At 42.2% G+C, this 23354-nt stretch overlaps 1 protein-coding gene across 22 annotated transcripts in view; it reads right to left on the reverse strand.

Annotated features, from left to right (window-relative positions):
- RBFOX1 (RNA binding fox-1 homolog 1) overlaps positions 1-23354 on the reverse strand; it is a 1882478-nt gene that overhangs the window by 528327 nt on the left and 1330797 nt on the right. For all 22 annotated transcript variants that reach the window (XR_008992290.1, XR_008992289.1, XM_057487615.1 and 19 more), the window contains exon 7: positions 16774-16815. Coding sequence is in view for 20 of the 22 variants with exons in the window: in XM_057487615.1 (XP_057343598.1) it covers positions 16774-16815 (42 nt within the window). In the remaining 2 variants the exon portion in view is untranslated. The remainder of the gene's footprint in view (positions 1-16773; positions 16816-23354) is intronic.

Below are 23354 nucleotides of genomic sequence, written 5' to 3' on the forward strand. Positions count from 1 at the left end.
GTTGCATTGTTACGTCCACTGTAAGCATTTGAACAAATTCAAATATTTGCAGGGAGTCACACAGTTGATGCATTTGAATGATATAGTTTCTGCATATTAAACACTTGAAAATAGTCTACATTTGCCCAGAGAAATTTGGCACATCCTATTTAATTTTTATGGACCATCTGACTCTTCTGGGTCTATCTTTGATTTTTCCATTTTTAACAAAAGACTTGGGTGAAAGAATGTTTCTTTTCCACTTAACTGTCTACAAAGGAAAAAAAAACCAGCACAAATGTAAAGATAAATAGAAACTGGCAAACTATAGTATGCACACCATCTAAATAAAGCAATAGTTATTCAGTTTCCACAAACTGTTTCCATATAATGCAAGCCCAAAATTTCCCAGATTTTCAAACAATTTTTGGTCTTCTAAAGAGAAGCCAGAAATCTGGATATTTGTGTAAAATCTGCATTTTTAAACATTGGCAGCTATTTTAATTTTTTCCATCATTATGCGTGCTAAAAAGTTGTCCCAAAGCACCGTGACAGCCAAAATTGTCCACTTGTACTAGAATTCTCTTTGGCAACCTGTCAGTACTCCATAAAAAAAGTCAACCCAAACTAATAACTCTTACCATTTGAAGACTTTGGTCATCACCAAGCAATGAAACACCTTTACTATTAGTGTGTCCAGGAAAGGGGTTGTGCTAAAAACTGTTCCCACTAGTTAGCCAATCTCAACTACTCCCTATATATAGGCAAGACTACTGCAGTCTGTATTTATACACCAGACCATCTTGGGGGAGATCCATCCCAAATCTTGAGTCCCATTAGTGACCTGCTTTTGATAATGCTGGGACTCCATCTTGACGACCATTTAGTTTGCTGTATGCACCCTCTACACTCTAGTGAGTCCCTTGGCATTTTTTCTCTCTTTTTCTTTAGTTCTTTCTCATTGATTTTCCTTTAATGCTGCCATCAGCACGTCCTCCTTTGTCTACCTCTTCCCACCTTCACCAATTACATTCCAAGAAGTATGCATAATATTTCCCTGGGGGATGGTTTTTATGGGTCTTACTTACCTACACTCAGACTGCAGACAGGAAGGAGATGTTGCACAATAGAAAAATACAGATCTTCTTCCCCAAAGCTGGTGCATTCTCTGTGTCATTGGATTTGAGCAGTTTCTTTACAATGTCCCAACATATGGTTATTTCTTTGTACTGTGGCTGCTTAATTTTTTTTATACTCTTGAGATGTACAGCTTGATGTTTTCAACAAATGTGGAAAAATCTTGCCCATTGATTCTACAGATATTTTTCTGCTTCATTTTCTGCCTTTCCTCTCCATTTGGAACTCTAATATCTGTATGTAAATGCTTGATTTTCTCACAGATCACTGAAGCTTCATTCAATTATTTTTCAATATTTTTTCTTCTCTCTGTTCCTCAGTTCTACTGTTCTACCTTCAAGTTTACTGACATCTTTATTTGGCATTTTCTAATCTGATGTTTACATTTCAGATACTAAAACATTTCAGTTTCAGACTCAACTTGATTCTTTTTTATAATTGTCATTTCACTCTTGAGATTTCCCATTTGTGAAACTCATTGTGTCCATATTTTTCTTTAAATCCTTCCATACATTATATTTTTAAAAGAACTTTTTTACTAATTCCAACATTTGATTTGCCTGTAGTGTCTTTCTCTTGACTATTTTTTTTCTCCTAGTCAGCAGCCAGAAAACATTTTCTTAAAGAGTCAGAAAATAATTATTTCATGCTCTCTGGGCTACCTGGTCTCTGTTGAAACTCCTCAGCTCTGCTGATGCAGCACAAAAATAGTCATAGGTGATAAGTAAACAAATGGGAATGGGTATGACACCAATGAAGCTTTATTTACAAAAGCCAGTGTTTGTCCCACAGGAAGTAGTTTACCAATCCTTGCCCTAGATTATTGTTCACATTTTTCTCTTCTAAACATGCCTAGTGTATTTTTTTTTTGTTTTAGAGTGGGCATTTTGACACATTATGTTTTCTCCCTTTAAATAATAGTTGAGTTTTGGTCTGGAAGCACTTAAGTAATTGTCATAAGATCGTGAACCTGTCAGGCTCATTTTTATGCAGGTTTAAGACAACTCTGCTTTGAATTTGTCCCCAGTCCTAAGGCATGGATTTTCCTACAGGGAAGGGATTGGCTAGCATTTTCCAGAAAGGACCAGATGGTAAAGGTTTGAGGTTTTGCGGATGACATACAATCTCATTCATTTTTTTGTTAATGCTGTGAAAGAAAGCAGTATATGCACCAATGGTGTGATCTGACCCATGTGATAACCTGTATCCGAGAGAGCTGCCCTAGCACTAAATATCAGAATATATCAGGGGAACCTGTGGTTTTGTCCATGGAGCAATGATTTCTTCCATAGACAATTTTACAACTGGGCAAAATATGTGAGACACACGTTTTCAGGCATTGGGCACCAGAAAAAAATTCTTTTTTTTTTTTATTATTAACTCATTAAAAACATTTAAAAATATTATTAGGTCATGGGCTGTACAAAACAGATTTGGCCTGAGAAGAAGTTTTCTAAGATATGCTCCTTACCCTTAAGGTAAGGATCTTTCTGGAGTCTTGATTGAATGCCCACAACATCCAATGTCTCCATCTGGGCTTCGGTACCACAGCTGTTCCTCTCTGCTAGGACTCACGGAGCTTGGCCCTGCACTTACGTGGCCCAGCCCTCAGCAAGGGACCAGAACATGAAGACTTCTGCCTCCTACACAGCTCTGCCCTCTACAGTGCCCTGCTCCACAAATTTCACCCACCTTGTCACTCCCAGCTCCTATGCTCTAGCCTCTGCCTCAGTGACCCTTCTGCTCTCTCCTTGGGCTCCCCTTCCCTGGAGCTGTGGCTGAAACATTTCACCCCAGGCATAGAGCTGGGTCGAGGGTAGCTTTGATCTCACATGTCTCTATTCTCTATGCTGCCTGGTGCCCAATGCCTGAAAACGTGTGTCTCACATATTTTGCCCAGTTGTAAAATTGTCTATGGAAGAAATCATTGTTCCATGGACAAAACCACAGGTTCCCCTGATATATTCTGATATTTAGTGCTAGGGCAGCTCTCTGGGATACAGGTTATCACATGGGTCAGATCACACCGTTGGTGCATATACTGCTTTCTTTCACAGCATTAACAATAAAAAATAATATTCTTCTAGTGTTTTCCAACATTTATTTAGTTCCTACTGTGACAGAGACACTAGAGAACAGAACAATGAAAAAGATAAGCATTGTTCCAGTTCTGGGGGTGATACATAAAGAGTGTTGGAAGGTAAGAGAGATGAACAACCAGACAAATAAACTAGATCACTGCAGATTATAAGTGTAATGAAGGTGATAAGCATGGTGACAAAATAAAAGGTAAAAGAATATTAAGCTTTTGGAAAAGTCATTTTAGTGCAAAAGAGTGAATGGAATGATGAATAATCATAATTGACTATAAACAGGGACTTTATTGAGAGGGATAAAGGAGCCACTCGTAATTACACCAGGATGACATTTGAACTAGGGCTGTTCTAGGCAACCCAGGATTAATTTTTACCCCTCAAGGAGGGGAACAAGAACTGGAAAACAGGTCAGTTTGTCTGAAAGCTGTTGGGATCATCTAGATGAGTGAGCACGGTGGCCTCGACTATGTTCGTGAGAATGGATTTGGAGAGGAGCTGATAGATTTCAGAACTATTACGGATCTCCAATCTAAAGGTGGGTGTAGAGAGGTGGAAGATGTCAAGGGTAACATCTTAGATTCTGGCCTCAGCAAATGAATTAGGAGCTGTTACAACGAGAGAAGTGCAGCAAGGAAGACCGGATGAATGGTGTGTGTGGAAGGGCAGGGTGGGAGTGTGGGCTGGGTATATCAGAGATACAGCAGAGTTCATAGCCCTTAAAGGAAAGATATCTACTTTCCCAGGGGTGAATATAATAGATGCTCAGTACAAGATTTTAGAATAACACAGTGATTCTATGAGGCCAAAGAGCCAATACTCGTCAGAAGAGCTTTAGTTTAGCTTGTGAAGAACCTATGATGTGTTAAGCCAGACGGGACCCACGGTTTTCATGCTCTCAGTGAAGCAGTGCTGTGAGGGGCTGTCCTGTTTATTAGGAGTTCATGTCTCTTAGTGGGAAACGTAGCCAGAGGAAAACTTGACAACATGCCACTCCGGGCAAACACTGCATGCACTAGGATTTTCCAAATTCTGAGCCATGCTGCTCACTGGCCGGTGGCCCCCACTCCCACCCCCTGCCAACCAGTCTTGTCAGCTCTGGTTTTTGTTGGTCTTAATCAATTTGGTGTCTATAGGTTCCAATTTCCCAATCTTCACCACCTGCATAGCTGAGGGAGAAAAATGGCTATATCTCAAATCTTTAGTTTGACACAACTTTTGGGAAATCTTCTGGGCATGATGCTCTTGGCTATTTAGAAAATTATGTTTCCTAGGGCTGTGCTCCCAAATCACTTTTTGAAAAGGGAGATAGCTCTGCTTTAGAATATCTAGGAGCAAATAAGCAAAACCAGGTTAATCAAACCACTTAAACATTAACTCTGTTATCTTGAAAAACATTCTATGCTTAATTCAGACAACTATAAAAGCATGCCTTTGCAAATAGTGACTCTGTGGCATCTTACTACACTGATGGACAGTGACTGCACTGGGGTGTGGGTGGGGACTTGATAATATGGGTGAATGTAGTAACCACATTGTTTTTTCATGTGAAACCTTCATAAGAGTGTATATCAATCATACCTTAATAAAAAATTTATTAAAAAAAGCATGCCTTTGGCTTAAATATGTTAAACTGTATATACAATCAATATCAAGGGTATACAAGCATTGAAAATAACACTACAAAACTGCCCAAAATATTTGAATCTCTCTGTTGTTATGAGCAGAGTACTATGAGAGCGTGTATATACATGCATGCACGTGCTGCATCTCAGGCAGATGAGTTTTTAGGAATCACAACTCCATATTTTCTATCAAGGAAGGTTTCCATATTCTTAAAAAGAACCTATAGATTAGAAAGTACATCAGAGCAAATATAAATGTACACACGGTAGTAGCAAACGCATTGGTGTCCTCAACCATGAGCAGGACATTGTCCTGTCAAAACTGAGCGTCCCAGTTACCCTGTCGGCTCGACACAAGGTTCCCAACTGTCGGGAAATGTGATGTGAGTAAAAGATCAATCTGCAGTTGCTTTCAAATCTATTCAATAATCGAAGGCTTCCCTCAAGAATAGCAGTGGTGTATTATAAAAGAGAAGAAAAAGAGGATGAGCGAAAGAATGATCACTCAAAGGCTAGCGTGATGGAATAATCTACTACTCCAAACGCTTGTGTGACGTAATCAGGAAGCTATGGTGCCTCTCATTAAGGTGATGCTACAACTTCGGTATAGATTCCTCAGATGCAGACCTGGGGAAAATTCGAGTGCAACTAGTATGTTTGGGAGATGATTTCAGGAGCCATCTATCCGTAGAGGAATGGGCCATTGGGACACGGAATGGTAGAGAATCAATAAGGGTAGGTTACCGTGCAGATGGACACTAGTGTTTAATCCCACTGTGGAGCTCTGGGAATGGTGTAGGACACACCTCAGAGCTACCCCGCCCAAGGGGTGAGGAAGCTGGGATCCAGACCCCCCAAATCTCTGCCCATCCTGAGTCAAACACTTCTTGCAGGGCTCTTAATTCATGGAAGCTTCTGGCTTGCTCTGTGCATGAGTGCAATGTACTCTGTAGCCAGAACATCAGCCCCTGTGAAGAGGTTCACCCGCGTTGTCAGTAAACCATCTTTGGCACACGAGTGTTGAGGGGAAATGCCAGGACTCTGAAAACATCTGGGATAGGCATTCCCGGGAGTCTTTAGGATCATTCATTCACTCATTCATTCATGTGTGTTGTTCAACACTTGGGTGACATATATAAAGGATTGTAATTGATTTATTTTTTACATTTTCTTTACCTTCTTTATATATTTTGTGAGTAGAACACAACAGAACAAGTAAATAATAGTATCAAAGGTACAATGCGATTCAAGACAGACATTCCCACAATACTTCTTTTTTCCCTGCTGGACTAATATGGGGAAGAACCAAATGTCAATGGGAATTGTGAAAAAAGAGGTTCAAAAGGCAGGCACAGCTGGGTCCTGTGCCACTGATTATCTAGGGTGGCCCTGAATGGTGGTTCCGGATACTCTGGCCTCTGACTTTGGCAGTTGGGCATGAGAACGGAGGTGGCTGGTCCCAGATCACAGAACGAATGGGTAGAGTGTGTGAATGCACAAGTAGAGCCAGTCCATATAGAGCAAGGGTGGTACAGGAAGAGGGCAGCCACAGGAAGAGGGGCACAGGGTTTTGGACCATGTGACCTCTGTCCACTGGTGTTAGGTGTAGCTATGTCACATTACATGGCAAGTGGGATTCTGCAGATGGGATTAAGTTTATGAGCCTTAAACTAGGGACAGTATCTTGGGTTATCTGGGTGGACCTAATATGATCCATGAACCCTTAAAAGCAGAAGAGGGTCAGTCAGAGCGATGCACTGGAAGGAGAGGCAGGAGGTGCTCAGCCCACAAGAGGAACTCACTCCACCGTGACCAGGAGCTGGGACTGGCCCTCAGCTCCCAGCTGCAAGGACATGGAGACCTCAGCTCTGTAACTGCAGAGAATCAAATTCTGCCAACAGTTGGAATGATTCTCCCCGCGAGCCTCTAGAAGAACACAGCCCTGACAGCACCCTGATTTTAGCTCAGTGTGACCCAGGTCAGACTCCCAACCTACAGAGCTGCAAGATAACACATTTGTGTTGCATAAACTGCTCCTTCATGGTAATTTATTTAGAACAGCAATAGATAACTAAAACAAATAGATTTCAACATGACTACCAGCTCTGATCTACTCATTCTAGATGCCAAGAAGGGTTCTATTTAAATTAAGCCTCCAAGGTCACCTTCTGGGCTGAGTGGGAAACAGCCCTCGGTCAGTTGGCACGGCCAATCTCAGAGAGAGGAGCTCCACCTCATGCCTGGGGTAGGTGCTCTGTGGGTCCCTTAAACAACAGAAATTTATTTCCTCACCATTCTGGAGGCTAGATGCCCAAGATAAAGGATCATCCACAGGATTGGTTTCTTTGGAGGCATCTTCTCTTGACGTGCAGATGGCCGTCTTCTCCCTGTCGCCCATGGTCTTCCCTCTGCGTGTGTCTGTATCCTAGTCTCCTCTTCTTAAAGTGACACCAGTCATATTGGGTGAGGGCCCACCCGTATGAACTCATCTTACCCTCATTACTTCCTTAAAGGCCCTATCTCCCAAATACCATCACATCCCGAGGTACTGGGAATTAGGACTTCAACGTACACATTTTGGGAGATACAATTCAGCCCATAACAACATGATAGTCCAGTATTTCTAGGATGAGGCCAGGACATCAAAATGTTTTACCAGCTAGGTTTGAGGTATTGGTACTTTTTATAAACACCCTAGGTGGCCTTTGTAGGGTACTCTGAGAAGCATTAACTAAGTGATGTGGGATGACCTCATTCTGCTCCTTCTTTACCTGCAGGGAGCCAGACTCCTTGTGACTGAAAGGGACAGTATCTTCCTTTTGCAGAGAAGGGAAGGGCTCTGATTTCCCTGAAGCATAGACTTCCTTCCCCGTGCTTCCTGGGCTCACAACGACTCAAGGAAATGAACAAATATAGGTACAACATGTAGCCCTGTGTGTGGCATAAACCCCAACGGTTTCCTTCCCTCGCCCTGCCAATATTAAAATGGTAGTGTGATCCACAGAGGCATCAGGGAAGCATTTGGGGAAATGATACAAGAGTTGGCTTTTAGCAAACCTTTCACCAAAGTCTTGGCTCTGCAGTCTGCCCAAGTTTAGCATGCTTCCCCAGTGTATCAGTCAGGATGCTTCGATCACAGGCAAAAGGAATGGGCTCTGACTAACATCAGCAGAAAAAGAGATCGCTGGGATATGTGAGCTAGCCCGAGGCAGGGAGGGATAACCCGGCTGAGATTTAATAGAAGAATCAGGGGGAGCTGGAGGTCTAGCCTTGGGAACCGTCTCCTTACTGGGTCTGACTGGGAGACCCCAACTTTTGAACATATTGGCCTCCCTCCTGTGTATCACTCCACTTCACATCTGCTATGGTTTGAGTTTGCATCTCGTCTAAATTCATATAGCGAAACTCTAACCTCAGTGTGATGCTTTCAGGGAATGGGTCTGGGAGTTGACGTGGTCACGAGGGAAGAGCCTCATGAACGGGATAAATGTCCTTGTAAGCGACCCCAATGGAACTCCTCCACCCCATCCCTTCCACCATGTGGGCCCCAGTGTGAAGTCTATGTCCTGGAAGAATTCCCTCAACTATGATGCTGGCACCTTGATTTCATAATTGAACTTCCAGCCTCCAGAGCTAGGAGTCATTGTTTACAAGCTACCCAGGGATTTTTGAGGTATTTTGTTAGAGCAAAACCCAAATGGAGTAAGACAACACCCGAGTCTCAGGGAAAAGAATCCAACTGGCCTACCTTGGCCATATCTACAGCCTTTGGCTTGATTATCGGCCCTCCAAGACTGAACACAGGAGGGAAATGAATTGACCCCAAAGGACAATGATGGATTGGCTGTCAGGGTAGGAATGTCTGCTGGTTGCCAGCCAGCCAGCGAGCCCCTGCAATGTACCTGCATGCACAGGGTGAGCAGGGGGGCCCCTCAGGCCATGAAGGAGGAGGCAGGGGGCAGGCCTTGCTGCCTCAATGAGACCTAACTTCTCTCTGCGCCCCCCTCCCCCGTAACTTCTTTTTGCCCCATCCCCCTTCCCTGGAATGGTATTTAGATCTCAGAAGAACAGAGCAGAGAGTCAAGTCCTCACCAAGGCATCACTTGGAGAAATAAGAAGCTGCTATGACAAATTGAAATGTCAGCATTATTAGCAGTTTTCCTTGAAGCTGTTTAACACTGATTTAATAATAAAACAAGAAATGGGATGGATTTGCCCTGGAAAGGAGGAGGATGACTAGGGATATTGGACTAAAAGCATGGGAAAGGGAGAATGACTATGAGGCCGAGTGTCCTACATGTGATAACTTGGGAGTCTTCCCCCAGAAAAGTGTTGAAATAAATGCCTGGGGAGGCTCCAAAGCTGAAAGGTGATGGGCACACATGTGTGTTACAGGATTCAGCATCAAAGGTGTAGGGAGGTGGCTGCCTGCACATTTCTTTCTTTAACCATGTCTCACAATGAAGCTGGGGAAATTATAACTGGTAACCAGTTGGCTGTTTTCTTAATCCATTCTCCTCTGCACTCATCAAATTAGCAGCCTTGCAAATACCGGGGAGCACGTGAGATTTGTAAGGAAGAGTGTGGAATGCAAGGCCTTGTGAAAACAACACTTGAATGAATTTCTTAATTCAGCAGGAAAATTGCCCTTGGAGATTTTTCTGGTGGTCTCTGTTTCTACAAGTAGGGAGCTAATTACTTTGGGATGGACCCCTTTTGGTTGGGGAAAATCACTGAGAGGGGACTATTAATTGAATCGATCATTTTTTTTTCTTCTATGCACAGATACATGAACATATGCAGAAACTGCAGAGGTAGGCAAAGACATGGAAGATGGGGATCTAAAGCCTGTGGCCTGAGGGTCCCCTCTCCCAGGACCATGCACTCTGGACCTCCATGACCTCCCGCGCAGTCAGCCAAGTTTTGCAAATCACTAAAGCTGAGTATTTGGGATGTTAATACAGAGGACAACATTCATGTTTCCAGAGAGCTGGTTCTGGAAACCATCTAGAATCCAGACAAGCAAACAGTACCAGACATTTCTTAAGAAAATAGAGTTTTCTGGAGCAGTTAAACAACAGTTTGCTGAAGACAAACTCTATGATGTGTGTGTGGAAAATGTTGCCTTTGTTGGGGAGTTCCAGAAATTACTTGCTGGGAGATTCTAAGAAAAAGGATAAAATTATTCTTCCATGCCGGACTGAGGGGCGTCTGAGTCATCAGGGTTGGCACATAAGACTAAGGAGAATTTTATTTTGTGTTTCAAGCCCTTGTGTCAGCCATCTATATTTTAGAAGTTGTCTCCTCTGGGAATGGGAGAAGACAGTTCACTGGAAGATTTTAAAGCAAAGACTCACTTTTAAAGTGATACACAGGTTTCTTAAATCTTGCATTTTAATGTGAAATGAATCCATTGTGCATTTAGTTTATCTTAGATGTGAGTCCAAGGCCTTTTCTTTGAGTGATTTCTCTGTCGATTGAAATTCCTCATCATTCTCCCCATATAAATCTCATCCATGTTTTATAGCCTCCACTAAGGGTCAGCCAACTATGCCCCAGGGCCAAAACTGGCTCAGCACCTGTTCTTGTAAATAAAGTTTTATTGGAATACAGCCTAATTCATTTTGTCTGTGACTGCTTTAGTGTTACAATGGCAGCATCAAGTAATTGCAATAGAGATTGTGTGGCTCATGAAGCCAAAAATAGTCATTTTCTGGCCCTTTACAAGTAGATTTTGCCAACCTCTGATCTACGCTACCAATTCTGATTCTGTTTAAAGTGCAGGATGAACCTGATACATCTGAAAACCTCTGCTTGCAGCATTTTTCCAGATTTCTGAGGTCTCCTTTCCCTGTCACATTTCACAGACCTCTCCCAGCTGATCAAAATAATTTTTGAGGCTGGCTTTCATAGACTGTTTCCAAAGCACTAACTTGGTTTTCATGGAAACAGCTCTTTTTCTTACTGCACTCATTTTTCATCAGTTTACACAATATTCCACTAAATAATGTAATTACAATAACAAGTGCAGCTGGCAGAAGCAGGTCTGGGAATAAACGCAACTGACTCTTGGCAAGGAGACACCTCAGCGGCTAAAGAGAAAGAGGTGACGTTGTTCACTCACTTTGTGGGAAGCCGTGGGCATCCATCATCGTATTTTATAAAGGGAGGGGACAGTATGTGTTAATTTGGTACGTCTGATAAGTGGAGGTCAATTAGGTAAGCTTCTCCCATCCCGTCCTTTTACAAAGCATCTCTCATTACAGGTATTCATCAGTCCCACAGGTACAATTTTGTCACGGTTATTTGACAAATTGCCCATCTTCTCCACCAGGGTGTAAGTCAAGGAGAACAGGGAGTGTGCAGGTTTGGGGGTACCCTTAAATCTCCACTAGCTGGAACAATGACTGGCATAGGGTTCATGCTCAGGAAGTAGTTCTTGAATAATTAACTGAATGGAAGCAGGCTCACCCCTAAAACAATGAGCCCCCCTAAAACTGTAGTCCGAAACACCTGAGTCCTGCGAGGTGTCATCAAGGATGGGAGGCTTACGTTCCCTTCCCAGCTGTGGGGAAGGGTGGGGCCTGAGAAGGGTGGACGAGGTGGGAGGCCGGGAAAGGTTTCTCTGAAGCTGATGGCTCACTTCCAAGCCAGTGCAGAGGTTTCATTACCTGATGCCCCCAACGAAGGCAGTGGGTTTAGGCCAAGATGATCATTAGCAATTTGCATTCTGCAACCCACATGGCTCTTGTATCTAGCAGAAATGAGAAACTTGCTTCTCACTGGAAATTAAATATTGATAATACAGATCTGCTCTACAATGTCTCTCCCAAGGCTGGCACCATAACTTCAGTGTTTCTAAAACTTCAGTCATTTACATTCTATTGTCACAATTTTTGTCATAACTGCAGGCAATCTGTAACATTATGTAGTTCATATTTATCTTTAAAGCGGCTCATTTTTAACCTAAATAGATGTATTTGCCAAGGAAACTCTGTGTTGCCACTATAAATGGAAAAGCAATATCAGTAGTCATAAATAAAAGAAATGGAGAAAAACATTCCTATCTAACAATTATTAAGAACCTTTTCTGTAGTAGATACTATTCTAAGAACTTCATATGCATTAATTATTTTAATCTCTGCATGCATGCACATACATACAGGCAGTTTCTGAAATGCCTACTATTATTATCTCAATTCAACAGAGAAGGAACTTGAAGCACAGGATTTAAGTAATATACACAAGTAGTAAATTGCAGTCTAGATTTTATCTCAGTAGGCCTAGCTCCAGGCCCTCAGTTCTTAACTACTGTATTTTGCAAACAATGTTTTTAAAGTTGAGATAGATGCTGCGGCTGCTCTAGGCTCTAAGCCTGAGGCAGCTTCTCTTTCTGTTAAAAAGAGAGTTTAGGAAGTGTGAGAGGCTGGTTAAAGATACTTTAGTTTAAACTGAGCGTTCCTCATTGGCTTATAAAGGATTGAAAGAGAATTGAAAAGGGAATAACTTTCTAAGCAATTCGCCCTTCCCTACTGACGTGCTGTTCACTGCTGGAAAGCTGTGATTCCCAGGCCAGGGAGGTTCTCAGACTTTAGGAAATGCTAGAAATTGGGTGTGGCGCACCTAAGTCTCAGGATCCTTTGTTTGGCTCTGATCTCTAAGTTTGGAGGGTCCAACATACATCCTTGGGGATATTTACTCGGCTGGCAAGGTTCCCTTTCCTGATAATCAAGTCCTCTCTCAAAAGTTGGCTCTGGGCGACTAGGTGTATTGACCCTGCTCCCCTGGACGCAGCTGATTGGACCAGAGTGCACAACCCTGGACCAATCAGACTCCTTTTTCAGGAATTGTAATCAGGAAGCATGAACCATTCCCTACCCCTGTGGGAACTGATGAGGCATACATCTTAGGGGCTGAAAGTGGCCACCTGCATAAAAAAGGTAAAGAGAGCCTTTTTCAAAAGAAAAATCCAGCACACCCACAAGGAGAAACAAAGCTGATGGTCCGGGCAGAGCTGGCCGAGGGCTGACAGCTCTGTTAAGTCCTTGGGAGGCCTGGTTACATGGCTTCTCTGCTTAGGTTAGCCGGAATCAGTCCTTACTATGTGCCTAACTTAGTAAGGAGCAGTTTTCTTCTGAATACACCACCATGCCATCAACTGTGGAAGCTAACCTTTGATTTGGGGGGTTTGGGTGGGAATAGATATACGCTAAATGTCTATATTCTCTGGCCTGGTATTCCTAGCAGGGAGAGGAATGAGAACTCCTTGGGAATAATACTGTATACACCACAGCTAACATTGTTGATTATGAGGTAGCCATTTTTTAAGGTTCTACATAAGTCGTTTTACCCAGCCAACACTCCCAGCCCCTCTACCCTCCTAAGAGAAGGGTATCAACCAGTTATTCTTAACTGATGACTTGCCCTTCTTAAAAGCCCATTGAGATTGCTCGTGTTCCCAGTGAGCAAACTGCAGAACAGTCAACCTGTTTATTGCTCCATCACAATTTTTTCCAGTCTAGAGTCGAGCCCACGTGGAATCCTTCTGAGGCAGACACTACTGGGTAATTCTACCAAAGCCATCCCTATCGTCCTCCTGTTTAAAGCAAATGCTGTTTTTGTTCAGGGGACAATGTGCCTGTCCCTGGGGATGAATCAAGGTGCTGTAGCAAGTCCCTGAGATCCCAGGACAGTGGGAGTGATTGGCAAAGAGACTGGCCAAGAGGATGAATGACTGTCCACAGAGAAGGCTGCTGGGAATGATTTTCTGGCAATCAAATGCAAGAGCCATGAGGAAAACCTCCTCTGTGATGAGAATGCTGTCATGTGAGCAACTGATGCTTCTTTTTCATCTTGGAAGAAGGAAAGAAAGGCCAAGAGAAGCACCTTGATTCCAAACCACTGGCCTGACACCAAAAATGCCCCAAGTCAACCTTGGAACTAGGAAGTGATGCAATGTTTTTATCTTATAAATAACTTAGCTTTCCTATTCTTGCAAACAATGGCTTCCTAACTGGAAAATATAATTTTCAAGAGTACTTCTCAGAGCATGCTCTGCATCCAAAAGTATTCTGATCAGATGATTTTGCAAAAAACTGCATATTATATCCATCTCTCTGTATTTCACCTTTGCACATTAAAGGCTCTGAGAAGTCCTGCAGTTAAAAAAAAGTCTGACCTTTAATTTGTATTTCCTAAAAGTAATCCATCAAATAGTTCTGTTTTCCTTTTTCTTTTTTTTTTTTAGATTTTGTAATATAGCACATGCACTTCGGGGTCCATTTTCAAGAAAAAAAACTAATTTAGGATTTGTGAGAAAAAGAAAGGCAAGGAGAAGGAGCAGGTCTTGGATATGCCAATCCCTATATCCCTATGCAGTGTCTACATGCACAAAACAGGAAGAGCAGCTGTATCTTTCTGCATATCTGCTGTTTCCAGGTGTATCTGCATGCGGAAGGGATGCCTCATATCTCTGAATTCTGAAAACATAACAGAAAGAACTAATGAAGGAATGTAAACTCGACAATATGGCCATAGTTCAATCATTTTGTACAGCAAATCTGGAAATGCAGTTTGATTGCTATATTTAAAACTTATTTTAAGAAGTGTGGCTGGCAGGCAGATACCTTTAAACTATTTTAGTAACTAAACAGCTATCTATTTTTCTCCCACTGTCTCTCTTTCTAAGAAAAATAGGAAGATTAAGGGAACTGCATTTCATTGAGATGGCTAGGCAGTAGCATTTCAAGATCAGAACCAGATTTCTTTTAGGAGCCCTAAAAAAAAAAAAAAATCCCTCACCTTAAACTTAATCAAGGAAGTTTTCTTTTCAGGTAGTAGAGGGGCTAAGTACGCCCGGCAAAACAGAAGAAGAAAAGGTAGGAAGGAAGGAAATAGGGAGGAAGAAAAGAAATGGAAGAAAGAACAGGAAAGGAGGAGAGAGAAAATGTCCACATATGACAGCTGTGGAAGGTAAGACACATACCACTGGCGTCTCCCTGGAGGGAAGTGGGGTGCCTAAGACTCACATGGGAATGGAAAACATCACTGCATTCCCTCTGGCATCATTTACATTTTGAACGACATAAATGTGTATTCCATCGATTTAAAACTGTAGTCTATTGATTCAACACATAAATTAGTTTAAAACGTAAAAACCAACTACAACAGTAACATAAACCAAAGCACCGGTCCTGATACTAGAGATGGTCTTACACGGGACTATTGGAGCCGCACTTTAGACCAAACAATGTGACCCATTATATCAAACCCGGCTTCAATTTGTTTAACAGAGTGGGCAGGGCTGCACTCCTGTTCCTGAGCCACGTCCCTATTGACAACATCCTCATCACTGAGAAATAAACCCTTCAAACTGCACACAGGCACGTCATTACCTCCTGCCCCTCTAATTGGCCCGGCAAATCTCATTTGCCACGGAGATTTCAATATTGTCTTAATCCTGAGGAATCTGTCAGGGACTCCTGGAGACAAAAGCAGGCATTTTTCTCTTGCTCTCACTCTGACCTAGTTCTGGCCATCGTTCCCATCCAAACAGGAAGAGAAATCTGAAGTTGCAATACATTATTTACCAGGATGAACCAGTGATTCAAACTGCAGGGAAAAGCAATAAGAGAGCTCGGGAAACCTTAAAACATCTTGAAGGCTGTTTCATGAAAGAGTCACAACTAATGTAGGTGCAGGTACTTAGGAGTGGAGCGGGCAGGGATGAGTGGTTAACCCAGAGAGGGCCTCGCTGGGATGCCACACGCAATACATATGCATAAAAGAAGAAGAAAACCTCTACTCAAACGTTCTCAGTTCCAGGCAACTGGAATCTGTTTTACATAAGGATTTAACAAACCTGAAGCCAATAGCAAGTGTAAAACAGAAATAACTCTACAAATCATTGTCATCTCCTGACCGGCAGTAAGTAAATGCTCTCAGAAGTTACAAGGCAGTGTATAAATGGCATTAAGCTGGTTAATCAATTATCCTGAGGCATTAGATCCCTTTGAGGACAAGGGTCCCCCAGTCCCAAACCTTACTGTTGTGATTTTAAAAGCAGCAGATTCCTCTCATTTTTATCACAATGGGGAAACATGACTATAAGGCACATTGTCCGGTAAAAATTGCCAACTTCCAACAGTGACATTAAAAATAGACCGATTATGACTTCAAACTCGTCCATCCAAAACACGAACGCATCAAAAATACATACATACAGATTGGGTGGAAGGCGATCCTGATAGATCCTGAAATACCATACCCATGCCAGGAGGGCATCAACTGTGAAGCCGTGGAAGCAGAGCGATGCCACCAAGCTACACTGGCAAGCAATCCATTCTCTCCTCATCTGGGGGACGCTTTTTACCTCTGATGTACTTGAGCAACGAGAGAGTTTCATTTTTAAGAAGGTACATAAGCATATGAGGTTTAAACTTCTGCTTCCGGCTCCCATATAGACAAATGCCACTAAAACTCAAAGGTCTGCGGAAGACCTGAATTCTCCTAGAAAATGCCCTTGACACACTAGTGGCTCGCCCACCCCAGTTAACAGCAAGAGAGCATTTTAGCCAGTCAGCAAAAGGCCTGGTATTCACGGTCAGACGCCAGAGAGACATCCTTTTGACCTTTGTTATTACACCTCGTGTTGTACATAAAAAGAGTACAATGATGTCAAACAAATTCCAGAAGAGAAGTATTTATTGCTGAATCTAAATCAAAAAATCCATATCTACTATAATGGCACTTCAAAAGAAGATATACTGTATTTACCAGTTCAATCAATACTAAATTAGCTGGGATAAATATTTTCAACTCTACCAGACTGAAGATGAAGCCCGCTATTTAGAACCCTGTGTCTTGGGAGAGACGAGGAAATTTTTGCTTATCACACAGAAACGAGGAACAGGAAGTGTTTTACAAGCCAGAGCACCTACCCTTAGCTGCTGGCTTTCACAATTCATCTGTTGTCTTGAAACCTACAAAGAAAACAGAGAGAACAATGAGAAGGTTCTGTATAAAAACAACATAAAAGAAAATGGAAGGTTGCTTCTAATCAGTGGGCTCAAAGCAGACCCAGAATTAATTAATGATGTATTTAATTTATTTTTCTTTAAGTCTAAATAGCCTGAGCTGTACTTGTAGTTCCAGTCATGTGATCCAGAAACACAGCTAGGAGAGTCTAGAAGGGAAGAAGGGGTGCTGAAGAGGGTGTGGGGGACAAAATCTGCCTAGGATGAAGGCTCCCCTCTTGTGTGAAAATCCGCCTCACCCTGACTTAGAGGTGCAGGCATTCTTCCCTAAAGGCCATTCCAGGGGGTTGGGAACAGGCACTGGCCACCACACGGTGTCTCCACTGATGTTCAGGGTCAGTAGTGTCACCTACAAGCCTTGGCAAATGGGTTACATTTTTCTGTCCAGTTCTAATCAGGTGGCAGCGAGTCCCCATGGGACTGTGCTGGGGAGAATTCTGAGGTCAGTGCTTAACTTATATCAGAGAAAAGAACCCTGATCAATTTGTGACATACATCGATTTTCCTTGCCCTACCAAAATGTTGCTTCTTAAAATCAAGGAGGCTTCTTTAAAGTGACCATATAGAACATATGGTCCACACAGGAAAAACATATGTGAGTTACAGGAGTGGGTGAGGCTGCATGAAGGATAATGGCAGGGACAGGGGACGGGAAGTGGACCGAGAGGACAAGCAGGGCCCGTGGCCACTCGGCCTCTAAGGGACAGGCCCGCTCTATGTTCAACTCAATGGCCAGGCAGAAATAAAATTCAGGTCTGTGTTCACAATTTATTCCACGTATTTCTAGTAGTTTTTTAACCAATGAAGCAACACTTGACTTTTAACATCTGACAGTACATTGCAAGTTTTTGAAACTTTCACTACAGGATAAGAAGGTTTAGGGACTGACTTTTGATGTATGTTTTATGTATCTTGTACTGGAAGTTTCTTTTTACTTTCTCTAAAACAAAAACAAAGACAGGAATCTTTAGCCCCAAATCTATAAATCAGTGCTTCACTGTGCCCTTTAACTCAGAAATCTCATCTTTAAGAACAGCTCTTAAGAAAATAAGTAGAGATACGCACAGATGAATATTTACATGTCAATTAATTGCAGCATGATATAGGAAAGAAAAAAACTATAAATATTACAATGTGTAATAATGGGAACATTTTAAATGAATTAGGGTACATAATTTATGTATAATACGATGGCATAGTGTACAGCATTTAGAACCAGGGCTTTGAAAACATAGATGGGAAATGCTCAGAGGGTACTGTTTTGTTTTTAAGAAGCCACAAAGGTGCACAAAATGTTGTGAGTCCTATTTTGTTAAAAGTACAATGAAATGGATCATTAAAAAGAAGGAAGTAAGATAAAAGAAAAGAAAAGAGGGAAGGACTAGGAGGGAATATTCCAAAATACTCAAAGGGAAATGTACATGATTCTGTAAATACACAAGACAAACACACACAGTGGATTATATGCCTGAAACGGGTGACTTTATGGTATGCAAATTATATCTCCATAAACTGTTAAAAAATGAAATGGGGCAAATCCGTAGGAACAGAGAGCAGATTGGCGGCTGCCAGGGAGGGCTGGGGAAGGGGAGGTGGGGAAGGACTGCTTTTTGGGACAGGGGTTTCCATTTGGGGTGATGAAAAGTTCTCAAATTAGACAGTGAGGGTTGTGCAATATTGTGAATGCATTTAGCACCCCAACATTGTACTCATGAAAAGTGGCTAAAATGATACATTTCATTTTATGTGGATTTTCCCACAATAAAACAAATGAAGTGGGTGATGAGGTTCTGGTTCTGGAGAAGATGGAATAAGCACCCTTCACCCTGTTTCCCCCAAACGATGCAACTGTAAGATCTGCCTAGAATGCACGGAGCACCCATCTGAGGTCTCTGAAAGTAAACAGGGGCAGGTGGGATGGTTTGCAAAGTACCGCCGGACAAATGGTGAGTTCCCATCGTTGCCCCTCACCACTGTTTCCTGGTATGGTTTCGGGGCAGCCTAGAGCCTAGCAAGTTTTCAGTGTATGAATATGGGTTACATAAGATAAACATGACATACAGAAAGGACAATAAAAGAGCATATATGTCAACAGGTTTCTATAGTCCAATTGAAATGATAAAATATTGATTCTATGTAGATGGAGAGAAGGTAAGGAAGTAATCCTTAGAGTCACCACGTAAAAAAGATAAGAATCTAAGTGATATGCCCCCAAACAAATGATGATACAAGAACCTGATGCCCGTATGTAGGAAAACAACACACTTTGACGTAAAACCTCACAGTCTACACAAACATTAACTCAAAATGGACCACATATCTAAATGCACAACATAAAACTACGTGGGGGCACAACTGAAGAGCGATGGTAATACTTGTACTTAATGCTCTGCTGTAGTTTTTAAACTTAGCCTCTTACATCATATAGGGCATGTATCATCGGAAAATATTTTAATATCAGTGGCTTGCAGAAGGAGGTATTTTTTTAAATGTTACTGTAATACTGATAGCTTTCATTTTCATTAGTTAAATAAATTGCTTTACCTAATAACAAAATGAATGTTTTTAACATCTGTCTTCAAAAGCACAAGGGTTTGTCAGACTCAGAGGAGCACAGTGATGACACTTGGTAGCCCATTGGCTTAAACAGGGCGACGTGAAGCTGTATTATCCTGTTCTATTATAAAGCATATCAAGTGCAAAATTCAACAGGAGCCATGAAAACATCTATGTTGTCCGTCAAATGAAGCTGATTTAAGGAAAATGAGATTTGGAGATCATAAATAAGGACATTTCAAGTAATCGTGAGAGTGAATGTTTGGATTTGATTTGGGGTGTTTTCCATTTGCTTGATTTTTTCCTGCATCCCGTGTTGTCCTGACCATATTCTAGTAATGAGATCCTGTTTCTCCATTTGGGACATGTTCCTGTCAATCCCATAAATTCTTTGTGGATTGGATAGCATGGCCACCACACTCTACCTGCTGCCTACCTCTGCCATTATCTCTTCGGTTGGAAATCATCCCAGTTTAACACCTGCATCTTCCGAGTAAGGTGACTGGTGACAAGTCCTTTCTCACCTAGTGACAGAATGTGAATAGCCAGTTATGCAAAGTGGCTGAGTCCCATGGTGGGTCTGTTTCCGTTGCAACTGCACTTATCACACCACACTCCAAGCAGAGCGTAAGAATCCTCTGAAGGCTCTCTAGTTATTGCTAGACCAAATGAGGCTCTTAAAAATTTCCCCCATAACCATTAGAAGACAGCATCAGAGAAAAAAAGGCACCTGTAACTCCTTATCATCTGTTATGAAGAAAGACCCTTCTCGTGGACACACGCTTTAAAAGCCAGCCTTGAAAAATATCTTAAGTGTACACTTTACTAAGTGTCATTTCATTTGGAAACTAACATGTGGTATTTTTTTTGTTCTCCCATGGCAGTAATGCACAAAACCAATATATTTTATAGCCTAAATGAAAAAAGGCAAAGTGGGAGGTCTGGAGCTGCGCCTTTAAGATGCTTCCAGAAAATCAAATACCACTCTCGATAGGGCTGCCAAGTAAGCACTTATGAAAGGTTAGAAACCGAAGCAATAAACTTCAGCAGGAGACCCTTTAATCCTCTGGCTGGATGGGATGCTAATAGCAGGGATCCATCTTTCCCATCCAGCCAACAGCCCCAAAGACTTGCTTGGACTCGGCCTTTTTCATCTTCTGACTTTGAGCGCTCTCTTACCCGTGCTTCCCGCTCTATCCTGACCCTATACCCAGTCTGATTTCTCCTCCCACACATCAGTAAGGATCTGCAAGGGAAAGGAAGGAGTCAGCATTATTTTTCCAGACACTAGGATGATGTTTGGAATCCATTGATTTATTTGTCCATCCGCCCACTCGTCCGTGAAGTCAACTACAAATACAAACATATATATATGATATAAGCACCTTCTGATGTCAGACACTGTTCTAGGCACTGGGAATACAAACGTAAAGAGGACTTCTGGAGCTCATTGCCTAAGTGAGGAAGAAGATGAGTAAACCAACAGGTACAAAACCGAGTTTGCTGTGATGAAACTATAAGATGAGCTAACATGCGTAGGATGGACCTTGTCTTATGGAGTTGAAATAGGTGTTAGCGATTTTTGTTTGTTTGTGTGTCTTTGAGAGATTGTATCTAGAGAAAGAATTTTTAAAAATTATTTCAAGGAGACAGGGGGATAGGTGAAAATCCCAGTGAGATTATAGAAGTATAAACCATTCAATATGGCGGAAAAGCAAGTGTAGGGTGAATTGCTGGGAGATTAACTTGAATTGGGAAAAGGAGCTGTCTAAAGAAATAAGAAGACAGTCAGTGCATAAACAAACAGATATGCTCGGTTTCTTGTTTATAATAACATAATGTTGAAAAGTCCAGTTTTCAGGACTATTGTGAATTATTTAAAAAGAAAAGCACTGAACACGTCTAACAGCACAGAACTCAACAATGCAAATCTCCTGGAACCTGTGTACATTTCTCAAAGTCACCATGTTCATAATCATCACAAATTCTTTTCAAATAAGATCCCGCAAGAGCATGCTTCAAAGCACCCAGGGTGAGTGCTACCACTTGTCTTTTCTTGAATGTATTTCAGGATCACTATATACATTTGATATGTGAGGTCTGAGTTCCTACTCCCTGGCTAGCCCTGTGCTGATGGAAAGGGGATGCAGATGGAAATGTTACAGTGCATTTCCCCCCTGAAAAAAATCTCAAAGACTGGGGAAGAGAGATGAATGAGATGAAGGCCATCACACAGGGTCATAAATGTGACAGACAAGGTAAATAGGATACCACAGGCATCTCGAGGCATAGGGCAAAACCTTTATTTTTGCTTAATTTTAACTATGCTGACAGGAAAATAAATATTTTAATCATTTCTTTAGCAAAATAAATTTCACTTGAACAGCAGTTAAAACCTATCAGATACTTTCAATATCAGGAAATGTGCTACATTTTTTAGGAGGATCGTCTCAGTTAATGCCCACTGGTCTATGAGTAAGCAATATCCTTAGCTCTGCTTTATAGATGGGGAAACTGAGGCAGAGAGAGGTTGACAGACTTCCTGAAGTCACAAAGCTGGGAAGTACTGGAGAAGGCATTACCCTGCAGAGGGCTTGACTCAAGACCCTCTGAATCACTGCCATCCACGGCTCCCCGAATCAAGGACACTGGCCAAAATGACAGACACCCCCATTTCTAGCCCATCCCCCCAGGTCTGCACCACACTTGTCCTTCACAGGGCCTCTTTGGCTGCTCTGCCCTGATATGATACTGTTTTCCATCCTGTGGTTCTCTCCAACAGAACAGGAAATAACTTGTGATGCCTGTTTCCATAAATGCATAGATCTGCACCCTTTGCTTCTTGTGGATAAGCGCGGGCTTAGACAAGCTTTAGATGGGGATAATTTGATTTCCAGCAAATTAGGTTTCTCTGATAACAACCCACTGGGTCCTTTTGTAGGTCAAGTATCTCCCCAGTGAAAACTGGGGGCTCAGGAACCAGACTGCCTGAGTCCACTCAAAGCACAGCATCCACATAACGTTAGCCACCTTATGTAATCTCTGCCCTCAATTTGCCTGTCTGTATAACGGGGACAGCATGTTGCTGACGCAGTGTCTAGTTTTGTTGTGAGCACAGAATGTTGGGAGGCACTAAGAAAAATGCTTGAGCCACTTAAATAATTCAACAAATATTAGAAATTGCTATGAAAACTGACGGGAGAGCCGAGCAGGGCTTCAAAAAGAACAGGAGGCCAAACGATGTGAATTTAAATCCTGGCTTTGCTCCCCATAGGCCATGTGACTTTTTTGGATGTAATGAGAGCTTTTGAGTCTCAGGTTCCTTTTCTCAAAAAAAAATGAGGGCAATAGTTGCTATGAAATTTTGGAAGGTTTGATATTGTCCTTTTGAGGTGGATGGATATTAAATAGGCACTCATAAACCCTGTAGATGAGTGGGTAAGTGGGCACACCTGTCGGAGGGCTGCTGGTGGCTATCATAACACAGAGTGTGAGCAGCCTCTCATTCAAAGGTTGCTCTGCTGGGAGTCTCCGTAAGGAGACGCAGGGGCAAATGGGGACTGGAGGGCTCTGCTGCTCCTCCCGGGCTTCGGAAGAATGTGCATAACCATCAGCCCTGAGCTGGTTAAGTCCATTGCAGTTCTTTTATTACAGGGATGGGAATGCTTTCTGGAAAGAGCCAAATAGTAAATACTTTTGGCTTTGGGGCCATCGGGTCCGTGTCTCTCCTACCTCAATCCTGCTATTGTGGCCAGAAAGCAGCCATAAACAATGCAAAAACAAATGGCTGCTGCTGCATCTCAATAATACTTGATTCACAGAAAGAGGAGGCAGGCTGGATGTGGCTAGATTTCTCTATACCATGGAAAACTATGGATTCATAAATGATTTACGGATAGGAAAGCGTGTCCGTGGGTAGGATGAATAAA

Source organism: Manis pentadactyla, chromosome 10 (genome assembly GCF_030020395.1).
Source record: "Manis pentadactyla isolate mManPen7 chromosome 10, mManPen7.hap1, whole genome shotgun sequence".
In the NCBI taxonomy this organism is placed as follows: Eukaryota; Metazoa; Chordata; class Mammalia; order Pholidota; family Manidae; genus Manis; species Manis pentadactyla.